Source organism: Phragmites australis, chromosome 15, assembly GCF_958298935.1.
Source record: "Phragmites australis chromosome 15, lpPhrAust1.1, whole genome shotgun sequence".
Taxonomy (NCBI): Eukaryota; Viridiplantae; Streptophyta; class Magnoliopsida; order Poales; family Poaceae; genus Phragmites; species Phragmites australis.
The window spans coordinates 30,221,334-30,243,476 of NC_084935.1; the positions used below are offsets into that span (position 1 = coordinate 30,221,334).

General features: G+C 43.5%; 1 protein-coding gene across 1 annotated transcript; it reads right to left on the reverse strand.

The window, feature by feature from the left end:
• Positions 1-5,658: 5,658 nt before the first annotated feature.
• On the reverse strand, positions 5,659-12,355 carry LOC133892609 (potassium transporter 21-like). The gene is made up of 3 exons (XM_062333487.1): positions 11,779-12,355; positions 11,129-11,506; positions 5,659-7,874 (listed from the first exon to the last, which is right to left on the reverse strand). The coding sequence occupies exons 1-3, from the start codon at positions 12,191-12,193 to the stop codon at positions 5,950-5,952; spliced, it is 2,718 nt and encodes a 905-aa protein (XP_062189471.1). The 5' UTR covers positions 12,194-12,355; the 3' UTR covers positions 5,659-5,949.
• Positions 12,356-22,143: the final 9,788 nt, after the last annotated feature.

Consider the following 22,143-nt stretch of genomic DNA (forward strand, 5'->3'; position numbering starts at 1 on the left):
TGGCCAGTAAACTTTCTCTTAATCCTTTTCTCTTTCTCTTCTAGTTCTGGTAGCTCAGACAAAAGTATTTCTGTTTCTCCTCTGAGTAATGGAAATGGGGTAAAGCCTTTGGTTCGAAAAAAAATGAAGCTGATTAAGTTAATAGAGCCTAATACTTAAGCTTGGGGTTTGGCTATAGCAGTTTTAGTGGAGCTGGATTTGAGGCCTAGGGTGAAAAGTAGAGTATATTGCACAGCTATATCGGCAGCTAAATTAAGATTTTGAGTGAACTAGCTAGTTGATGCAGCAAACACGGTACAATGAGAGGTACATACAAGGACTATTCGAGTTACCAAGTGTACCACATATATAGTTAAGCACCTTGAAATATGTCAACAATATGAAGTACGTATATATTACCTTGAAATCTTTATGTTTCTATATAGGCTTCTAGGGATGATGATGATCCACTACTCGCTCGGCCAGATAGTGTTGCAACAGCATGATTACTGTAACCAAATTAATGTAACTTGTCACATTTGTGATTGATATTGGTGTTAGCTAAGCGTTCCTTTCAATCCATGGTGTGTTGAAGCGATATATACTAGTAATTTGATTTAATTTAGAGTCACATGATGATGGTGATCGTACATGATCGAGATGTGCTAGTGATGTCCATGGAATCTGAACCCGTATTAGTTTGTACTAAATTCTAAAATACGTACAATATTAGAATCTTTATCAATCGATCATTGCAACGTGAATAAGAGCTACTTTTTCCGAGCTAGTGACTTTTTCCAGAGGTAAGGGGACGGAGCATGTAGAGAGTACTGACTTCAATTTTTTGTGATGCCAATTTGTACGAACAAAAGGACGTCCGATCCATTTTCTCTCCTATGTGTACAAGAAAAGGTAAGGTATTTCCTTTTCTCAGAAGATATACTATATACATTGCATACGTGCAAGACATTAGATAATTAAGAGAATGTGATTTATATTCAGTAGAAGTTGAAGGTAGAGCTAGCTCGCGTGTTTCAATCATCCATGCATATATATAGATTTATATAAATTAATTTGCATGTGGCTGTCTTGCAAGACAATGACCGATCACTATTGCGTGTCCATGATAAGTCCAAAAAAATTCAGCTTGACGTGAACGCGCAACTGAAGAATACACCATGCACAGCCAAAGCAGACACGCTGGGTGTTGGCGTAGAATTTGATAATCGCGTGCAACACAAGAATCCGTTATATATAACTATCGTTTTTCGTAACAATATATGATTTATTTATGAGCAAACAAACACATGATTTCGACCGGCAACTGTGAGAGCCACCGCCCAGATGATTTACAAGCAAATCGATAAATAACTATCACTCAAATCACGGAGATTCAAAATAGTAGCGAGAAATTACCCCAGAACTACGCTAATATACAGGAAAGTAAAAGAGAACGAAAAGTAGATGCAAATTTTGTGATTTACTGAATTGTTACAATCGGTCTTCACCCCCTTAATTATTTATAGGACCGGCTTGTACTTGGTCATTATGGAATACAACTCTAACCCTAGCCTACACGCGTCCTGTTTGGCCAAAAACATCAAAAGAATCCGAACAGATCTAGAAAACACAATCGAGTCAGACTCGGAACGAAAACCGGATGACCCAGTGAGAACAAAAATATGAACAACAGACCATCCAGCAAGTTCAAATAGGCTGGAACCCTAAACTTATTTTTAATGCACACCAGATGGTCCGATGTAGGAAATGAACTCACCAGAGGCTTGCACCGTACCAATTCTCAAGACTTTTGAACTCTTTGCAACAACTGATATTTGTGCACATCGGATAATCCGGCGATCATCAGACACTTCACCAGACGATCTTCCTAGATAGCAAAACTCTCCGCAAGAAACTTTTAATATTCACCGGATAGTCCGATGCTTCACCGAATGCATCACCAGACAACTTTTTCCAGAGAGCAAACCTTCTGCAAGAATCGGATTAAACTCACTGGATGGTCCAATGCTTCATCGGACTACTCACTGGATGAATTTCAGAAGATGCAATCTCTGCAAGAAATTTTGAACTCACCGGATAATCCGATGAACACACCGGAACTTTCACTGGACTATTGCCTAGGACTTTGAAACCCTTCCGCAAAATTCCACCATTCCACACACTGGATAGTCCGGTGAGGCCTTAAGCACTAGACTATCCGGTGTGTACAAAAAATTTGGCACCGGACTACCCTTCGACAAAAGACTCCACTTCAAACTTTCTATGAACACCGGACTATTTTTCATTGTTCTCACAGGATTATCTGGTATAGCACCGGACTAATTTTGATGTGAGCACCAGATTATCTGGTCAGGCAAATTTCAGCAAAACAACGTTATGTATTTTGAGCATAACTTTTCGCTGAACTCCGATTTTGATGATCTTGGGATCTATGAAAAGCTTGTGAAGAGCTCTAAAATCTTATATAGAAATCCATCCCATTTGATCACATCAAAAATCATGTAACAAATCCAATTCATTCATCTATTTGTTCCAGCTTCGGTAACTTCTCTTTTGTTGCATCCATGAGACCTACTAAAGAATATACTTGACAAACATGTTAGTTCCATTGACTATATTATCATTAATCACTAAAATCACATACATGCCTTAAAGATATTCTACTGCAATCTTCCTAAGGGCATGTTCGCTACATCTATCTTTAGGTTCTACGCCAAAATATTCCCTCAAAATACTAGTCGTTTGCTCCCTAATACTTTCTGACCGTAGAAGTGTTTCGGCCATGGGCCGATTAGGTGACATATTAGCATATTGTTGTGGCCTAAAAGGTTGTAGTTGTGGTGTATCATGAGAGTGCGACACTACGGACGCATACATGGAGCATTTTGTGAAAGGCACATTCAAATAAGTCCCCGACAATGGACCATAAGGGATGTTGGAGCCTTGTGAAGGTATAGAAGGTGTACTATACGCCATGGTTTTGTACGGAACTAGTGGCATACTTGCTGATCTCATTAGTTCGGCTATTAATTATGTGTGGAACCAAACTAGTTATGCTAGATGTAGTTCTTGGTACTGGAAAAACAAAGGAGGAGGCCTCCAGTTTGCTAGTACTTGGTGTATCAAATGGAGGTGTCACCGCATTGTTTGAACCCACATTGGCTCGGCTATGAATTTGTTGCATCGGCGTACTTTGTTGTATAGGCATAGGTGGCATAAACTGTGCCGATGAACCTAAAGGGACTTGCTAAAATTTAATATCATTGTTGGAATTTGAGATGCTAGCATCATGCAGTTGGGGCTATTTTTTTACCTTTTCTGTCCTGCAATTCAATAACCAAGGCCCTAACACAACTAGTTAGCACATGATCCAAACTTTTAACTAATGTTTCAGAATTATTAAACATAGCAGCACCAACGGATTAATCAACCATATGCGCAATTTGCTCTTGTAAATCATGAGGAGAATCACTCACATTGGGCTTTACATCATGTTTTGTGTGGACGATCGACGTTGGATCTCTCTTCTTGATGGTGCCTTGTCTTGTTTCTGATAGCATACAAGCATCATCCTCTCCACTTCTCACTTTTAAGCTTCAATGGTTTGTCAATCCTCCTTTGGAAGCTCCTCAAGTGTCGGTACGATAATGTTGTCAGGGTTGATTTCGGCTCTCTCTTGAGACATGGCACAATAGTAGCTCGGAGAGGAAGTGGACACCAAAATCCTAGGTGTTGATGTCGATGGAGAACCAGAGATTCCTCAGCGGAGTCGCCAATTTGTGTTGGCGTTGAATTTGGCAATTCCATGCAACACAAGAATCCATCCTGGATAACTATCGCTTTTAGCAACGACATGTGACTTGTTTACGAGCAAACAAGGAAAGGATTTCGACTGGCAACTGTGAGAGCCACCACCTAGACGATTTAAAAGAAAAATGACAAAGAACTACCACCCAAATCGCGGAGATTCGATATAGCAGCGAGGAACTATCCTAGAACTACCCTAATGTGCAGGAAAGTAAAGAAGAACAAAAAGTAGATGCAAATTTTGCGATTAACTGAGTTGTTGCAATTGGCCTCCACCCCCTTAACTATTTATAGGGGTGGCTTGAACCTAGCCCTTATGGAATACGACTCTACCCCTAGCCTACACACACCATGTTCGGCCAAAAACACCAAAATAATTCTAACAGATAAAAAACGCAGTCGAGTCAGACTCGGACTGAACACCAGATGGTCCGATGAGAACAAAAATATGAACACTGGTCCATCCAATGAGTTCATAGGCTGAAACCCTAAACTTGTTTTTAATGCACACAGATGGTCCGATATAGGAAATGAACTCATTGGAGGCTTCCACCAGACCAATTCTCAAGGCTTCTGAACTCTCTGCAATAACTTATATTTGTGCACACCGGATAATCCGGCGATCACCAGACAATTCACCGGATGATCTTCCCAGATAGCAAAACTCCCTGCAAGAAAATTTTAATATTCACCGGATAGTTCGGTGCTTCATTGAATGCATTAGCGGACAACGTTTTCTAGAGAGCAAACCTTTTGCAAGAATTAGGTTAAGCTCACCGGATGGTCCGGTGCTTCATCGGACTACTCATTGGACGAATTTCAAAAGATGCAATCTCTGCAAGAAATTTTAAACTCATCGGATAATCGGATGAACACATCAGAACTTTCACCGGACCATTACCCAGGACTCTGAAACCCTTTTGCAGAATTCCACCATTTCACACACCGGATAGTGTGGTGATGACACGGCCTTCAGCACCGAACTATCCGGGTGTAAAAAAAATCTAGCCCTATCATTTTTTACTATCAACATTGGGCTACATGTTTGTAGATAATACAAACTAGGGAGTCTGGAGGTTGATTTTGGCTCGATGCCTGGCTACAGATATACACGTCCTGTAGCTATCTCCCATCTCAGCCAGGCGAGTCTCTGTCATCGAGTCATATTCCTGCTATAAATCACATTCACTCTCCCAGTCTCCCTCTCTAGCTGTATATCTCTATGTCACAGCTTAATTAGCTTGCAAAATGAGAATCTGCCTTTTTGTGTCCGTTTCATGCATGTTTTCTCTCTGGTATAGAAAACCGGATGAATATGCTGCACACAGGCCCGGACTGGTTGGTTACTGATCGTCCTCCTTGCACCGAGACCGAAAGATGAGAGGACAAGCATTATTCTCCTTTTGTTGTGGAGAGCGTGGCATTTCAGGAACGACATCATTCATGTGAAGACAAAGGAGCGAGAGAGTACCTGTAATATTACAGGTTCGGTCCCTTTTCTGAAAACTACAGGAACAGTCTGTCGAATATCCGACACCAGGGGAGCAATGTGTTTGACGGATGAGAAGGGGGGCAAAAGGAAAATTGATGAATCTGTTACGGCAAAAAGAAACAAAGTGACGAGCTGCTCGGGCAGTACCCACCTGCTGGCCTGTAGAGTTTATATTATATATAAACAAACTGACAGTGTGCCGTGAGAAATTCGGAGTTCTTTTTATGTTTCAAATTCAGATATCTTTCAAACTTTTTCCCGATTTTCCATCACGAAGATGAATGAATTGGAAGACTGAGAGATGGTATTCCGATCACGTGAGAGAGCATTTAGGCAGCAACACGAAAGAAGGATGTTACTAGCTAACAAGGTTGAGATTGATTAAGTGACCAATGCAACAATATACATAGATCGATGCTACTGTAGGATCGAGCAAGCTGGTAGTACAGCATCGAATCATGAGGTGTCTGTCTGAAGATGTGTCATGCATCAGCTGCTAGCAAGCAAGCAAGGGAACTAGTGTATATACTAGTACTATACGGATGGATCGATCTTCGTGCGCGCATGCATGCTAGATATATCGAATCGATCGATGGAACGGATCATGGATGGATGTGTAAATTGATCATGAGGTGATGGGCCAGATTCGGTCAGATCTCGTAGGACATTCCGACCTTGAGCAGCTGCGACTTTGGGATGGCGAGCATCTTCTCCCCTTGCCTGCAGTTCTTGCGGAGGAACGCGTAGGCGTAGTTGACCAGCACCTTCTTGAGCAGCGACGAGTGCGGGCGCGCCACCACCTCGCTCTCCCCGAGGATGTACACCACCCCCTTCTCCATCTCCCTCTCGATGAACCGCTGCTCCTCCTCGATCCGCGCAATCTCTTCCAGGCTGATCTTCACCGCCGCATGCTGTATATTGCTGCTTCCGGTCCGTGCCAGCTCCGAGAACGACTCCGCCGGCGTCAGCATCTCCTCCGCGAAGATGCCCGTCGACCTGGCGCGCGCCAGCTGCAGCTCTCTCTCCGTGCACGACGCCGAGTGCATGTTGTTCATGTTACCCATGGGCATGGCCATGGCCATGGCCATGGCGCGCCCCGACGACCTGGCCCGCGCCAGGGCCAGGCTCTCCGTGTACGACGCCGAGTGCCGCATGCTACTGATTCCTATGCTGCAGCGGCCGGTGATCGACCTTGCCCGCGCCATGGCCATGCTGTCGCAGCGCGAGCTCGGGTAGCTCACCTTGCCGGCCGCCTGCTGGTGGTTGACGCCGTACAGGTTCACGTCGCGGATGTAGTACTGCAGGCGCTCCACCAGGCTGGCGGCGAAGTCCTTGGCCTCCTCCAGCGGGTCCCGGTACCCGTAGCGCGCCACGCAGCGGAACACCCGGCTGCTCTCATCAGTCGCAACCTGCCGGAACAGGAAGCGCTCCGTGGCGTCGACGTGCGGCACGGGGAGGTGCTTGACGGAGACGAAGAGGAGCACGGCGTGGATGGAGGGTATCTTCTCGACGAGGTGCGGGAACACCGGCGGGATGCCCTGCACCAGCTCCGTGTAGAAGAGGCCCACGCCGGGCACCCTGAGCAGGTCGCGGCGCGCCAGCAGCTCCCGCACGCTGTCGTGGGAGACGGTGCGCTCCAGCTCGTACTTGTATCGCTTGACGTGCACGTAGTGCCAGAGAACCATGACGGCCATGAGCACCGCGGACATGGCGACGGGGATGTACCCGCCATGCGCGAAGCGGTAGAGCACGGAGGAGAGGTAGACGGACTCGGACGCGACGAAGACGGCGAAGAAGAGCGCGACCCAGGCGGCGTTGACCCTCCAGACGAGGAGCATGACGAGGGTGAGGAGCAGCGTGGTGATGAGCATGACGAGGACGACGCAGATGCCGTGCGCCTCGGCGATGAGGGCGGTGGTCTTGGCGGAGAGCGTGACGACGCAGGCGACGACGGCGAGGAGGAAGTTGACCTCGGGGATGTAGAGCTGGCCCTGGTACTGTCGGGAGGTGTGGAGGATCTTGACGCGCGGGAAGCAGCCGAGCGCCTGCGAGTGGGAGATGGTGGCGAAGGCGCAGGAGATCATGGCTTGACTCCCGATGACGGACGCCGCGAGCGCCAGCACGAACGTCGGCCAGAACAGAGTGTCCGGCGTCGACTGGTAGAAGGTGTTGGCCACCTTCTCGGGGTAGCGGCGGAGGAAGGCCGCCTGGCCGATGTATGCGAGCAGCACGGCCGGGACGAGACCGAAGCCGAAGCTGAGCTGGATGGAGCGGATGCTGAAGTAGCCGAGGTCGGCGAAGAGGGCCTCGGTGCCGGTGAAGCAGAGGAGGACGCCGCCGAGGGAGACCCAGCCATCCTTCTTGTTGCGGCAGAAGTAGTCGATGATGTACTTGGGGTTGAAGGCGCGGAGGACGCCGACGTCGTGCTTCACGAGGTTATAGACCCCGACGGCGCCGATGAGGAGCAGCCAGAGCAGGATGACCGGCGCGAAGAGGTAGCCCACCTTGTCGGTGCCGAAACGCTGCACGGCGAAGAGCACCACCAGGATAGCCACCGTGATCCACACGATCTGGTCTGCAACAATATGTCGTTTCAGAATTTGGAGTCGATCATCATCAAGAAGATGGCATCGGTTACATCATACTACGTACGTACATCGTGCTTGATGATCTAAACTGAGTGCTTTGGATTAATTTTTTTTATATATAATAGCAAATGTGGGTAATTTAGAAACACATTAGAACCAATGGCTATTGTTTTGCTTTTTTTCTGAGAATTTCTTAATTTTTCTAGTATGTTGCATACTAGGATTAGCATGGAGGCTTAAAATGAGCCTCCTTTTGTAAAAATTTCAGGACTTGTCAATTTTTCTAGTGTATCTCATATGAGGATTAATGTGGAGGTTCTAAAAGGAGCATCCACTTAGTAATAGAAATATTGTTATTAGAGAAGGCATGTTTCCAATATTCAAGAACAACTTTTTTTGTTTCTATTGCAAGCCATAGAAAGTGTAATGAATAAAAACATTATCTATTTTCCGCATCCTAAATACTGAACGCAACGCCAAATTCCCCATAAACTTCTACTATATATGTATTTTCTACTTAGCCAGCAGACACACGGGTTGATGGACTAGTTGATCTTACTTAATTTAGATGATATATGTTTTCACTCACTGTAGCAATTTGAGGTCATAGCTATGCATCATGTGTAGCTAGTTACTCATTGGCCTGCATCTCAATGTTGAGTTTTATGCACCACCCTGTTTACCCGAATGCGTGAGTTGTGAAGAAAAAATGGACGATATGATATACTTGAGCATGTGGATGCATGAAGATGACTGATGATGATGAGCGTTGTCTTTAGCTAGTTGGCCTGTAGTGCAGGGTTCACAAATGCGACCTAGGACCTAAAACCGGACCCAACGTATTCTTTGAAAACCAGAGAATTTTGTCGAAATTCGGTCAAATTCAATCAAAAACTGCTAGATTTCTAAATGCAAACCAGGCCGAATCGGTCGAAAACCATACATTTGGAGCCGTTTTCGTGATATTTGTGAACCAATGTAGTGTATCAACAAAGTTGCAGTAATCAAGGTAGGGTGTCTCTATGACATCAGTTTCAGTCGTTTTCAGTGTGTCCACGGATCCAATGACAATGATTCAAAGTACGTGTTCCAGAGGTTTTCATACAGTACGCACTGTACTGGTCGTCATATACAGTAGTACTCCAGTATGTAGAGGAGAAATATCGTTTTTTTCAATGAAAAGAGGAGAAAAATAATCTTTGTGGCACTGGATCGAGTAGTAGTCCGTCATTAAGATGGATAGATCATCTTAGATACTTGTCACATCTCTATCAATATATCTGTACGTATATGTCAAAGATTAATTAAGATGTTAAGTTGTGGCAACAGTACATATGTAGTCACGGAAAGAAGATGATGCATGGATGACAGATGCTTAGGCTTCAACATCTGACGGCCGGCCGGTAGCTAACGACCTGTTGCGTGGAACGTAAAACGGTAAAAGTGAAGAGGACGTAATTACATTAAACAAACTGGTCGATTCCTCATTAGAGCAGGCACACGCTTTAACCTTAAACCCGAGTGAACATGTTTCACAATAAAAATTCTAATCAACTGAGCTATTCTTAATTAGTTCGGCAGATTAATTTGATCCACTGATTCATAATTAACATAACAGTGAAGTGTGTTACTTTCAGGTGAGGTGTGTACGCGACGCAAGCAGGAGACAAACTGCTGAACCGATGTGAAGTTACAGCAGCAGGCCAGGACGACCGCGGTATCTATCTCTACTAGCTGCTATCAACCATTAATCTCTCGCTAGCTACGTACCCTTCCTTTCCCTCTCCAATCGAATACTGTGTTGACCATGCTCTTTTAAAAATAAAAACGCATCTCCTATATATTTTACAGGAGTGGTGTTTTAATTTTGTTGATGGTTCAACACCATTTACCCTCATTTTCTTGCATTGCCCCAGCCGGAGCTAGCGGTGGGCCGGTGGTATATATAGTACTGTACAAGCTAAACATTGGAACCTTGATGAACAAACCTTATCCGTTAGATTTATTCATTCAAGACCTTAGAGCAATCAGGATTTGCCCCAAAATGAATCATAAAGTGGTTTTTCTAGCTAACTACCGCAAATTAATTTTGTGATGCGTTGTCATTTGACGCTCATTCTAACTAAAAGTTAGAGGAAAGCCATTCTCCAACAAACTCGTGAACAACACACGAGTATTCTATTTGACTAGTTTTGCATTATATGCTGAGGTTTTTACTCATGGTTGCCAGTCTCCATCCAATAGATTATTGGAGTCAAGGATTTCATATATGAGAAATAAAGATAGACATGAATGGATCGAGGAAGGGAGGCCATACCTGGTGAGCAGTGGCTAGATACTAGTGATATATTGCCAGAAGACGATGGTTGTGCTCTCTCTGATGCACTCAAGTTCTCACTTGATTTTTATTTAAAATATGATAAGAGTTGTGACGTTCACTTAAAAGTTCTCTTTATACGAGGGGGGAAAAGGTTGATCGGTCGCTAAACTTTAAACCCTAAGACGTCGATTTGTCGTAATACACCTACTAATAGAAAACTTTAAACCCTAAACCATAAGACGTTGATCCGTTGCAATAGATCTACCAGCAGAAAAATCTCAAAAGTATCAATGCAACACATAGGCAGGCACGTCAGATTAACCCTCGTTTGGATAGACTTGTTTCTAGCTCTTTTTTGAAAAAAAGTCAGAAGATATTCAAACGGCTGGTTTTTGATATGATTTTTTTGGCTTTTATGTGACTGAGAAAGTGAATGTGGTCGAAATAAACTAAAAGCTGATAAATAGATTTTATCTGGCTTTTAGGTGTACGGAGAAGTTAAAATTTATTATAAAAACTAACAATTAAAATTTAATAGTTAGAAACTCAAAGTCACGACCTATCCAAACGTTTGGGCGCTAAGTCTTGCACCGTCCGTGTTGGATCAGACCGGCCGGTATCTATCTATGGTATGTCTGCCTCTTGTCTAAATGATAGATGCTGTTGTGGTGTCCTATCTGAATATAATTAGCTGGCCTATATATCCAGCTACTTTATCTCGACCAATCATGCAACCTGCCTTCGCTTTTCTCGTCGCTAAATTGCATTGCCATTACGCTAATCTACAGTAGTGGGCAAGTTCGGCCTCGACTTTTTTTTTCCAGAAAATTAAAAAAGATTTAACTGATGATCGATGAGAGGCTGATGCAATGTATGCACGATGTGTAGGTATATATAGATAGATGATGCGTAGAGGTGTACCTGTGGTGAGGTTGGGCGCTTTCTCTTTGAGGCCCCCGACGGCGGAGAGAACGGAGATGGCCGGCGTGAGGCAAGCGTCGCTGATGACCATGGCCGTCGCCAGGATGGTGAGCAGGAACAGCGAGATCCTCACCGGCTTGCTCGTCTCCAGCAGGTCCTTCACCCACTGCGCCCGCCGCTCCCTCGGCGACGCCAGCTGCACCGTCCGCCGCCGGCTGCTTCCTCGCAGCGACGCCTTCGCCGCCAGTACAGCATCGATATCGTCGTCGTTATTATTATTCTCCCCCTGAAGCTGCAGCTCGTCCTCCGCCTGGTGGTTGGGCACGAGGCTCACCTTGGCGTGCCGCGAGATGAGCGAGTAGAGCGCGAACGTCCCGCCTGCATCATTCAATTCATGCAAACAATAATAATCATTAAAGCGATCTAATCTGCAGCAAACAGTCCGAGCTAGTTCATAAGAATTAATAGTAAAAACTTGTGTTCAATTTGTCTTGTACACAGCCTACCGCATGCAGGAATTGAAGATCGATCAATTTGTCTTGTACATACATCGCGCGCGAGGTATGTACGGCGACGAAGGACGTAAAAAGTAACTGATGATGGGCGATGGATGAGTGATCTGCAGGCCGGGTACTCAAGACAAGACATACCGTCTCCGTCGTCGTTTGCTCGCAGCGCGATGTAGACGTACTTGATGATGGTGAAGAGGAGGAAGCTGTAGATGATGAGGGAGAGGACGCCGAGGAGGTCGTCGGTGTGTCTGATGCCGGCGGTGAAGGTGCTCGAGTACACGTACAGCGGCGACGTCCCGATGTCGCCGTACAGCACGCCCACGCACTGGAACGCCAGGCGAAGCGTCCGCGCCCAGCTGTCCTGCCCGTGGTGGTTTGCTCCGGCGGCCCTGGTGGCGTCCCTGTAGAGCGAGTCCTGACGCTGCACGGTGGACGGCACCTCCAGGGCGAGCTCCAGGTCCGTCGTGTCCTCGGAGCAACAGCTGCTAGCCTTCCTCTCCGTGGCCATGCCCATCACCATGGCGGCCGCCTCCGCCGCCTGCAGCTGAGCCATACCGATCACTTGAAACCTTCAGAAGCAATTGGATCACTAGCTAGCTAACAGTAACATGCAGAAGCTAGCTAGCTAGTCTCTTCCAAGCATCTGCTCTGCTCTGCTCTTCCGATCGGATACTTAGCAGGCACCAAGAGCAAGAGAGCAGCAAAGAGCTCCCCTGCCTTTTATAAGCAAGATGACCCATAGTGTATATGTATGTGAACACAACACAGAGCGACCTGGAACCGGCTCCTCGAGCTAAGTCACCCACAGACGGTACCCGTCCGTGAGCCGGCGGATTAGAAATGGACAGGTAAGATCTAACCGTACAATAATACTCCCTCTGGTTGTAAATATAAGTCGTTTTAGCCTCTACAACTATTCTCTAAATATAAATCATTCTCGAACTTTTATATATTTTTTCCTTTTTTATTCCCGTCTTACCCTTATTTAATAAATACTATCACTATCACAAATAAATGAGTTATCTTTTTCAATACAGAATAAATAAAGGGCAACAATATCATTTGATCTACTTTCTTAATCCTTATGCACAAATCTAAAACGACATACATTTACAATCGAAGTGAGTACTACAATACTGTACCACGATAAAAGTAACACAAGTTTCCATAAGTGTTACAATATTCCTGTAAATTACTGTTCATTGTCTAAGTAGTAGTGGTTAAAGATGGCTAAGTGCGCCAGGCCAAATAGGCCAGCACGAGACACGACTATTTTGGCTCGGCTTAGATACGACATGGCACAATAGCTAACGGGCCAAGTCGGCACGGCATGACGACTTGGGTCGTGCCTGTGCCGGAGCTGTGGCACGATGGACCGGCACAACACGGCCCGTTTAACTGTTTATATTTTTGTAGTATTTTATATAATTTGTTTAGATCTAATACCATATAGGATATATGATATAATGGTAGTGTGTTTGACTCTCAAGTAGAAAGTTGGGTGTTCGATTCCGAGTGAAAGAAACTTTTTTATAATTTTTTCTAATTTTCTGTGGGCTGACGGGTAAAAAAAAGTCATCGGGTCTACCGTACCGCGAGCCGGCACGACGTGACCCAATCTTAAATGGACCGTGTCTAGACTGAAGTCACGACACATGGAAAGACACGACACAACTCGTTTAATTAACAGATCGTATCTCAATAAATCCGTACCATACCCAGATCGAGTCACCTATTTAACTATCTCTAATAGTGGTCATCTGGCTTTGCTCCCTCAAGTAAGAGGAGTGGGTTCCGCCGACCTGGGAATGAAACAAGATCGAATTGCACGAATGGGACTCGTACGTACAACTACTACAACCTACGCGCCTCATAAGTTAGTTAAATTATTAAGTCTTCATATTGTATAAAACGACTTGAGTTATTTAATTTGACCAGTCTGCTGCTACGTACGGTGTAGCTGCAATCCATGCTTGCATCCCTGGTCGGAGGAAATGAACTTCTAATGCTTTTAGGTGCGCACGGTTTATTCTGATTGTCTATTTCTTTTATCTAATATTTATATATTTTTAATTCTCTTATTTGCCTTTTTAATATAAATCTTAATGTAAATAAACAGTCCTGATTAGGTTTACAAAATCAATCGACCACCAGAAATCACTACCTAGCGAATTTCCGAAATTCGTAAATATCAAAAAATTAACTCAAAATCAGATGGGCTCTCTGGACATTAGCATCTGGAGTGCTAAAAATGCCACCACCAAGACCCGGCTGCAGTCAAGGCGATGAAGCCTCGTGATGGCCGCCCTAAGGGAGTTCGTCCCTCGATATCGGGACCGGTGTCGGTTGTAACATCTGATTTTTAATTTCTCAATTTTTTTAAAAAATTCTAGAATTAATTAAGGTCCAAACAAATAGAATAGGATAAAACCAAATTCAAAATTTGACTTAGGTTGTATTTTGTTTGAACGCATTCATACAGAAATAGGCATTCTAGGGTCTATTTGATTTTTGTTGGGTTTCATTTGGCTTGGTTTATTTTGCCTTAGATTGATTTGGAGAGGTATAGAATAGAAAAGGAAAACCAAAAACTCTACCCAGGCTGCCCTTTTCTCCCTTCGGCCTAGCCGCCTCCTGGCCTGCCCCATCCCTCCCCTCCTCTCCACTTGGGCCTTGGCCCAGCCAGCGCCTACCCAGCCCAGCTGGCTAAGCCGTAGCCTACGCTCCGCACGCCTGTTGCCTCTCCCACCTGAACGTGCCTTCCCCCGTGCCGCTTTCACCCCGAACCGCCGACATGTGGACCGCACATGTTGGGCCCGTCTCCTACCTCCAGTCGGATTCTGACTCAAGCTCGGACACGCGCCGATCGCCGCACTCCGTCCAAATCTGAGCCTAACCCGAACCAAAGACCTTCTAGAAACTTGCCCAATCAAATCCCATGGATCCCCTCTGTCACTTACCGGCCCTATCCCCAATGAACCGCGTTTAAACAAGGAAAACTGAGCTCATTTTGTGCCTGCCACCGCTGAACCCTAGTTGAACTCGCCCCGGTCTCGTCGAGCTCCCCCATCTATAAATAGATGCCTAGGCATCCTCCCCGCAGCACACCGCAAGTTTTCCAAAACTCCTCGAGGAGTTTCTAACGCCAGAGAGCCTCTCATCGAAGCCCCACCGTCCGAAGACATCGCCGCACGTCACCGAGCCGCTTCGGTGCTCTGCTTCCCTTACCGACGCCCTAGGTGAGTTCCCCATGCTCCCCTCTCCATGAACCGCCGCTCGCTAGTGTCCCCAGCTCGCCGGAGCACCGTTCCAGCGAAATCCCAGCCACACGTCGCCGCACCAGAAGCCCCTCCGCCATCCCTGCTCTTGTCGCCAAGCGCCAACCTCCCTCCTCCCTCTCTCACCATCGGATTTAGATCCAAGGGCCAAGTTTAGATCATGCCCCCTTCGGGTTATGACCGGTCCACCTTGGACCATGGACCATGGTCAGAGGTCTAGTCCACGGGTCCATAGCGTTGGTTCATCAAACAGCAGAGGTGCTGACATCATCTTTGCACAATAATTAGGATTTTCCAGTATAGAAATAAACCCAATAATTCCGAAATTCATAGTAATTTTGCAGAAAAGCCCTCATTTAGTAAAACTACTATAACTTTTTCGTCGTAGCTCCGTTTTAAACGATTCTTGCACCGTTAGATTTGTCTTTTAGAGGTCTATCTTTCTAGTCAGATTTTGTCTGGTTGTTTTTTTTTGTGCTCCATTCTTAATGTGTTTTGTTTGTATATTTTGCCGGTAATTGTGCAATTAGACGTCAACGCCCCGGATCAGTTTGAGGAGTATCAAGATCAAGAGCTAGAGTCCACTGAGCAACGACAAGGAGAAGGCAAGTGTCCTTGATCATCTTCAACTTATGTTTTTAAATGTTCTTGTTTTATAAAACTACATGCGATGTCTGTCAACTTGATGGGTAGTCATCTATATTATAGTTTATCTAGTTCTTTCTTTATAATCCTTGAAGCCTAAGTGGTATTTAATATGGATCTTTGGGTAAAATTGCTTAGCCATGTTGTCGGGATATTAGGAAGTGTCATATAACTGATTAATTGACATATGCAACTATGATAATAAACATGACATAGTAACATGGAACTTATGGCTTGGGCAAAGAGATGATTTTGTTAATGTTGGTGTGCTTGTGGATACGTTCCAAGTAAAATGATAGGTTTTGAATATCCTTTAACATTTGCTATGGTTTTGGATGTCCGTTAACATTTGTATAGGTTCTGAATGTCCTTTAATATTTGATGGTTATTACTCGGTTGAATAGTCTTTGCCCAAGTGTAAACAAGTGAAACATGTGTAACCTGATTAATGCCGGTTCATAGAGCGACAAACCAAGAAATACTGTTCAAACACGAGGCTGGTATGGATAAGGCTTAGCATATCAGTTAGACATATGGCTCGCATTCTTTGGGGTACTAGGACCTAATTGATGGACCATGCTTCATAGTGATCTCCTGACGGTACATCATTGGCGTGTGTTAAGTGTCTTACAAACACGTCAACATGGATATCACAACTCCTGGCTAAAAGTTGGACAACCTCTGCAGAGTGTAAAACTGTTATAACAGTCATGCTCGTAGTTATGGGAGGCTTGGATCCTCACATTATTAGTTGGTTATGGGTATGATTTGGTGTTGATTAGTTGGTTATGGTTTGCAAGGTGGTTGTTCTCGGATAATAATGGTTTGGATCATATGGGCATAATCACTTAATAACTGCTTAAACTTTTCAATCACATTTTTTTTTTTTTACATGCATTTATACAAATATACCTTGTGTTTCCCCCACTTGTTGAGTACTCCATGCAGCAGTGAGTCACGTTTTGATGAGCATGCAAAGTGGTTTCGTGGTTTGACCTCAAAATTGTGGAAGGCTGGAGTGCATATGAAATCATCGTGAAGCTTACGTTGAGACGAAACTAAGTCATAAAGAAGCCACCGTCGTTCGATAGACGGAGTGAAAAATAGATCAAAATACCCCGGTGATAGGTAGGAGGCCATTAAAATATAGGGGTATTTTTGGAATAAAGAAGCTTAAGAGTTAAGTTACCTCCCTAGGCCTATAAATAGAGAGGTAGGGCTGTGTAAGAGGGTTGGGCTATCAATTTAAGCCTTGAGAGATAGGTTTTAGAGGAGAAGAAAGGAGTGTTTAGCCTTTGTAATAGGTGCGAGCTTTTTGTGAGGAAAACACTTTGTAATATACCAAAAGAGGGTGTCCCTCTGAGCTTAATGAAGAGAGTCTTTATGCCTATGCTTGAGTTTTTCTCATTCTACTCTCCTGCTTTCAGCTTGCGTGTTTTGGTGTAAGTTTTTTTGGGTTTTCTTGTTGATTTTTATTTTTCTTGAGAGCTGCACCTTTTGGGTTGTGTAAGAGGCGTTCTTCATGTTGCTAGAGGGTTAATCTTTTCATATAAATTGGTATTGAACTATCTTAACTATCTGGATCAATCAACTTGAGGAGTCTCTTTTTCGTATGGCTAGTTCTTTTGTGTTTAGAATTTTTATTTTTCTAGTTGATTGCTTTCTTGCATTATGAATTTTGATATGGTCTTAAATGTAATCTAGAGTTGTCATCCATCAAAGAACATCATTAATTTTGGAAGACTTACAGCATGTTCTTGTTTCTCTTGCTTCCGCATGTGCTTTCGAGGTGTGTTGGGTTAAAGAATAGAAGAATACCATCAATTTTGTCAGAAATTTGTTTAGACGACTATTCACCCTCTTTTAATCGTCATTCTCGGTCCTACAAAATTTTAAGCATTAGTACTTCTTTTTCCATATTTAACTTAGAATTCTATCTACACATGATCAATCTGTACCGTTATAAATCAATAAATCTGTTTTACTTTTCTCTGACTAATCTGAGATTTTCTACCCCTTGAGGTAAACGTGGAACCTTTTTTTTTTTGCTAAATACTAAGATAATAGATTGATTTTTAATAATGACAGTGGTGGGTAATAGAGAAACACATATATGTTTATTAGGGTTTATTTTTTGTAACGGTGGTTGTGAGTAATTTATAAACATGTATATAGACTTTTACTTAATTTTTTCTCTAATTAATGTGATAATTTCTAGATCTTAAGAGCGAATGAGGATGCTTTTTTTGTTGGTCAATTACTCACATAACGTGAAAAACAACTCTATAGACAAAGTTGTAACTTTGTAAAAAAAATAAACATTGGCTTTTCTTTTTCAATATTTGGCTTAGAATTCTATCTAGATCTTTTTTATTTTTTTTCTGATTAATATGATATTTTGTATGCATTGAGGTAAATGTGGAGGCTCTTTTTTAGCCAATAAGATAATAGATATATTTTAATAATGTTTGTGGTGGGTAAAGAGAAGCATGTATATGAGTATTTTGAGTTTATGTTTTAATAACAGTGCTGAGTAATTTATAAATATTTATAAGGATATTTTGATTTTCTCTCTTTAATTAACATGATAATTTCTAGGCCTTAAAAATGGAGGAGTACTACTTAAAAAAAAGTCACCACTGCCGGTTCAAAAACGACATCACTGTCAGCTTTTGAACCAACAGTGATTAAGCGGCAGTGATACTTGATCACTACTGGTTTTAGAACCGACAGTAATAAAGTTATCACTGTCGGCTTGCGTTATAAATCATCAGTGATAGTCGGTTCAGAATCCAATATTTTTCGATCGATTTTTTAAAAAATGTTTTTGGCCCCCGACCAGCCCCTCTAGACTACACTTAGTCGCAACTCGCAAGTCATACAAGTCGTAAGTTTTTTCGCGCAAATTATTCAAACGTGCGGTTCATGGGAGTCGAATCCTAGAAATGTTGATAGCAATGTGATATCTTTTTTCTCTTGTTAACTGAAATTTTTGACGATTATATGGACACCAAAATAAGTTCAAATGAAAAAGTTGTTAACTACAAAGTCGTAGATCTTGTTGAGAGCTGCAATTTTTATATAAATTTTGTCTCCATATGGCTATTTGGGCATCAAAATGACTTTTCATGCACTGTTCGGTAAAACAGCCATAACTTTTACACATGGAGTCCGATTTTGATGTTCGACTTCTACTTTTGAATCTAATGAGGAGGCGCATCTCAAAATAATATCGGTATTTACACCGGTACCTTTCTTGAGCTACAATTCATAAAGCTTAGATGACCGTTGATAGGATCTCTAAAGTTTTTATCAAAAATTTACTTTCTCCAATTTACTTGAAATTTTTTAGAGATATAGTACTAGATCTGAAAATCAATGCTGCATAAACATTTCATCAATCCAAGTTACCAAACACAAAAAAATCTTTCGAGTTGTAATTTTCAACTTTATAGCCATGTGTGTGGCTTTTTTAATTATGTCTACTAGTGTTACATCAGATCCGACAGTTAACTTTATGGTCCAGTACGTGGTTTTTCTAACTTTTCTTGTATAAATATTTTTATGATATTTGGGCATTTATATGGCTTCAAATAAAAAATTGTCTACTACAAAGTTGTAAATCTCATTGAAAGCTACATTTTTTATACAAAATTTGTCTCCATTCGACTCCCAAAAAAGTTATAATTTTTCAAAAATGGACTGTATTTTATTGTCACTGCCAGTTAATATAACAAACTAGGAACGATAATACTTCTATTATGACTAGAACCAGCAGTAATAATTAAGTATTATTTCCTATTTTTTAAATAAACTAACAGTGATACTTAATTATTATTGTCATTTTTTACCAAATGGGCTGTTACTTCCTCTCTCTATTTAAGAACCGGTAGTGAAAGAGGAACACAGATGACCCTTTCTATAATGGTGGAGGATGCTTATTTTGTTGGTCAATTACTAATATAATAGATAGTATCTCTAGCTGTTCAAGACTTTGTTGCATTTCGTCATGATTAATAATGTTCACACGTACTAGACGTGCAATTACTAATATAATAGAATGACAAGTATCTACATATGAGGGTGGAGAGAACCGTATCATTTAAAGTTGGTCGTTCATAGTAACACTATAAGAAGGATCAAGATGATGACCGATTTGTAAGGGGATAAAAAAAATTCTCGTATAGTACCTTGATGTAAAGATAGCGCGATGAAGACGACCTTCATGGTAGATGGTGGTGGAGGTGACGTGCTGGTGGCGACGCACCCTCTCTAGAAAGCTGGCGTTATAGACGAAGTGCCGGAGGTGACACACTCGGAGAAATCTGGTGGTGAATATACGTAAGGAAAATATTGGACATCTAGATATGAAAGGTAAATAATAGAAAATTGAATATATTTTTGGAATTTATAGAAGATAAATATTGAACTTTTAGATATGAAAGGTAAATAATGTAAGATTAAATGTATTTTTGAAAGAGAAATATGGTCTAACTTTGCACGGTGACTGTTTAATTAACTCGGGTGGACGGTGGAGATCGATCGGATCTGCCACAACTCATGCATTTCATATAAGTATAGATATATAGGGATATTTTGTTTTTTTTCTCTGATTAACATGGTAATTTATAGACCTTAAGAACGAAAGAAAATACCTATTTTGTTGCCTAATTACTAATATCATAGATAGTATCTCTAGCTGTTGAAGACTTTGTTGCATTTCATCATGATTAATAATGCTCACACGTACTATACTTTTTCATATGAGCACATCTGATGTGATTATGAATAGATGTCGATAAGCTTTAATTTGCTTGCTAAGGACAGACTACCTTGCAATGCATGCACCCGCAAATTAGTTAAGAGTCCAGAGCTAGCTAGCCAGACTGCCAGAGGCACCAAACCGCATTAAGCAACCAAAGCGATGGTTCACGGCCATGAAATCGATTCTCAGAAAAGGACCCTGCTGCTGCTGCCAAATCTATCTGTTCAAACGGACACACAGACCAATCAACTTTATCTATCTTCTTCGCTTCAGATGATCGACTTCTTGCAGATGTGCAACTTTATAAATCTTGCAGATGAGTTCTGCTCAGTTGATCAGTTCTTTCAGCAGATCATGTTTAATTTACCAGCTAAACTTAGCTTGTAGCGCGTCAACGCAACCGACAAGGAAAAAGCAAGTGAAGCTAAACTGGCCAGCAGGTCGCGCTGAAATTCGTGGGAAAAAGGTGTGAATTGCAGATAATTTTTACACCGGAATAAGCCTGCGTAGAGGACTTAACCTTCCATTATCTCTATCTTTACTACTTAAAAAATACGTAGTGGTTTTTACACCAGACAAGACGTCCTGCCTCCACATCCTGCAGACTACCTCTAAACTTCGCAAAAATTACTCACCTCATATCACTCAATAAATACTCGATTTTCTTTCCTCTTCACCTGTTTGGCCTCTCCCCAACCCGAGCATCGTCCTTCTCCCCACCCCGACCTCGCTCTTGCGATTCTAGGGTTAGGGAGGCGGGTGCCGACCCAGGCTACGCCGCCCCTGCCGCCTTGAAATCCGTGATCCGTCCTGCTCCTTTGCCATCACGACCTGCGTTGCCTCAGCCCAACATCGCCCCCACATACCTTCCGTTCCCCTCCAGATCGACTCACATCACTGCCCGTATCTGCTCTCCATCCCACGATCTCCCTATCCCTCCATCCCGTGCTCCTCCCTTCGTCCCGCATCGTCGCTCTCCGCACCCACATATGTTCCCTATCCTACGATCTCCCAACCGTTGTTGTTTTGACATCTCTCTCGTCGTCGAGGAGTCACGACGGTAGTGATGGATGGGAACCCCGGTTGCTTACCACCATGCACGAGCCCACCACCAAACCCCCCTCCCCACGCCGTCATCGCCGTCGCAGCTTCTGTGGCCTCTGCTTCGACACCATGCTCGTCGTCCTCATCATCTTCGCGCTTGTCCACCTCTTCTTCCCGACACTGCATCCCCCCAACCTCCATCGCGCGCTTCTCCATCATGATAGACAGCAACAACACCAGCACCTAGGCCCACGTCTTCGCCATAGGGCCCGACGGGCGCCCGGATCTAGCGTGCTCGACCGTGATGCATGTCTCCCCGAGGCTCTCGTCCTTCGTTGCCAAGCCGACGTGCATGGGGGAGTCGCTACAACCGCTGATGGAGTTCACGAGGGAGAGAGTCAGGAGCATTGCTGCGGAGATGGAGGTGCGGTTGATGGCCACCGCCAGGCTGGGCTGCTCGAGGTGTGCGCCCAGGAGGCGATTTTGGCGTCCTGTAGGGACGCGCTCTGGGCCTCTGTGTTCCGGTTTTTGGACACATAGGCTAAGTTGATCCTAGGTACCACCAGCCCCCTTGCCAGTTTCTACTTGGGAGAAGTGATTACAGTTTAGCTCATGGTCAGTGGCTGATTGCATTGCGGATAGGGAATTGTTTTTAACTGAAATGAGGAATATTGCAATGAATTGGACATGCTGCTTGATTTTAGGTAGGTATGTAGAGAGAATGCCAATTGATGCTCATCTATTGTTGCAATAGATGTCAGTTAGTGAATT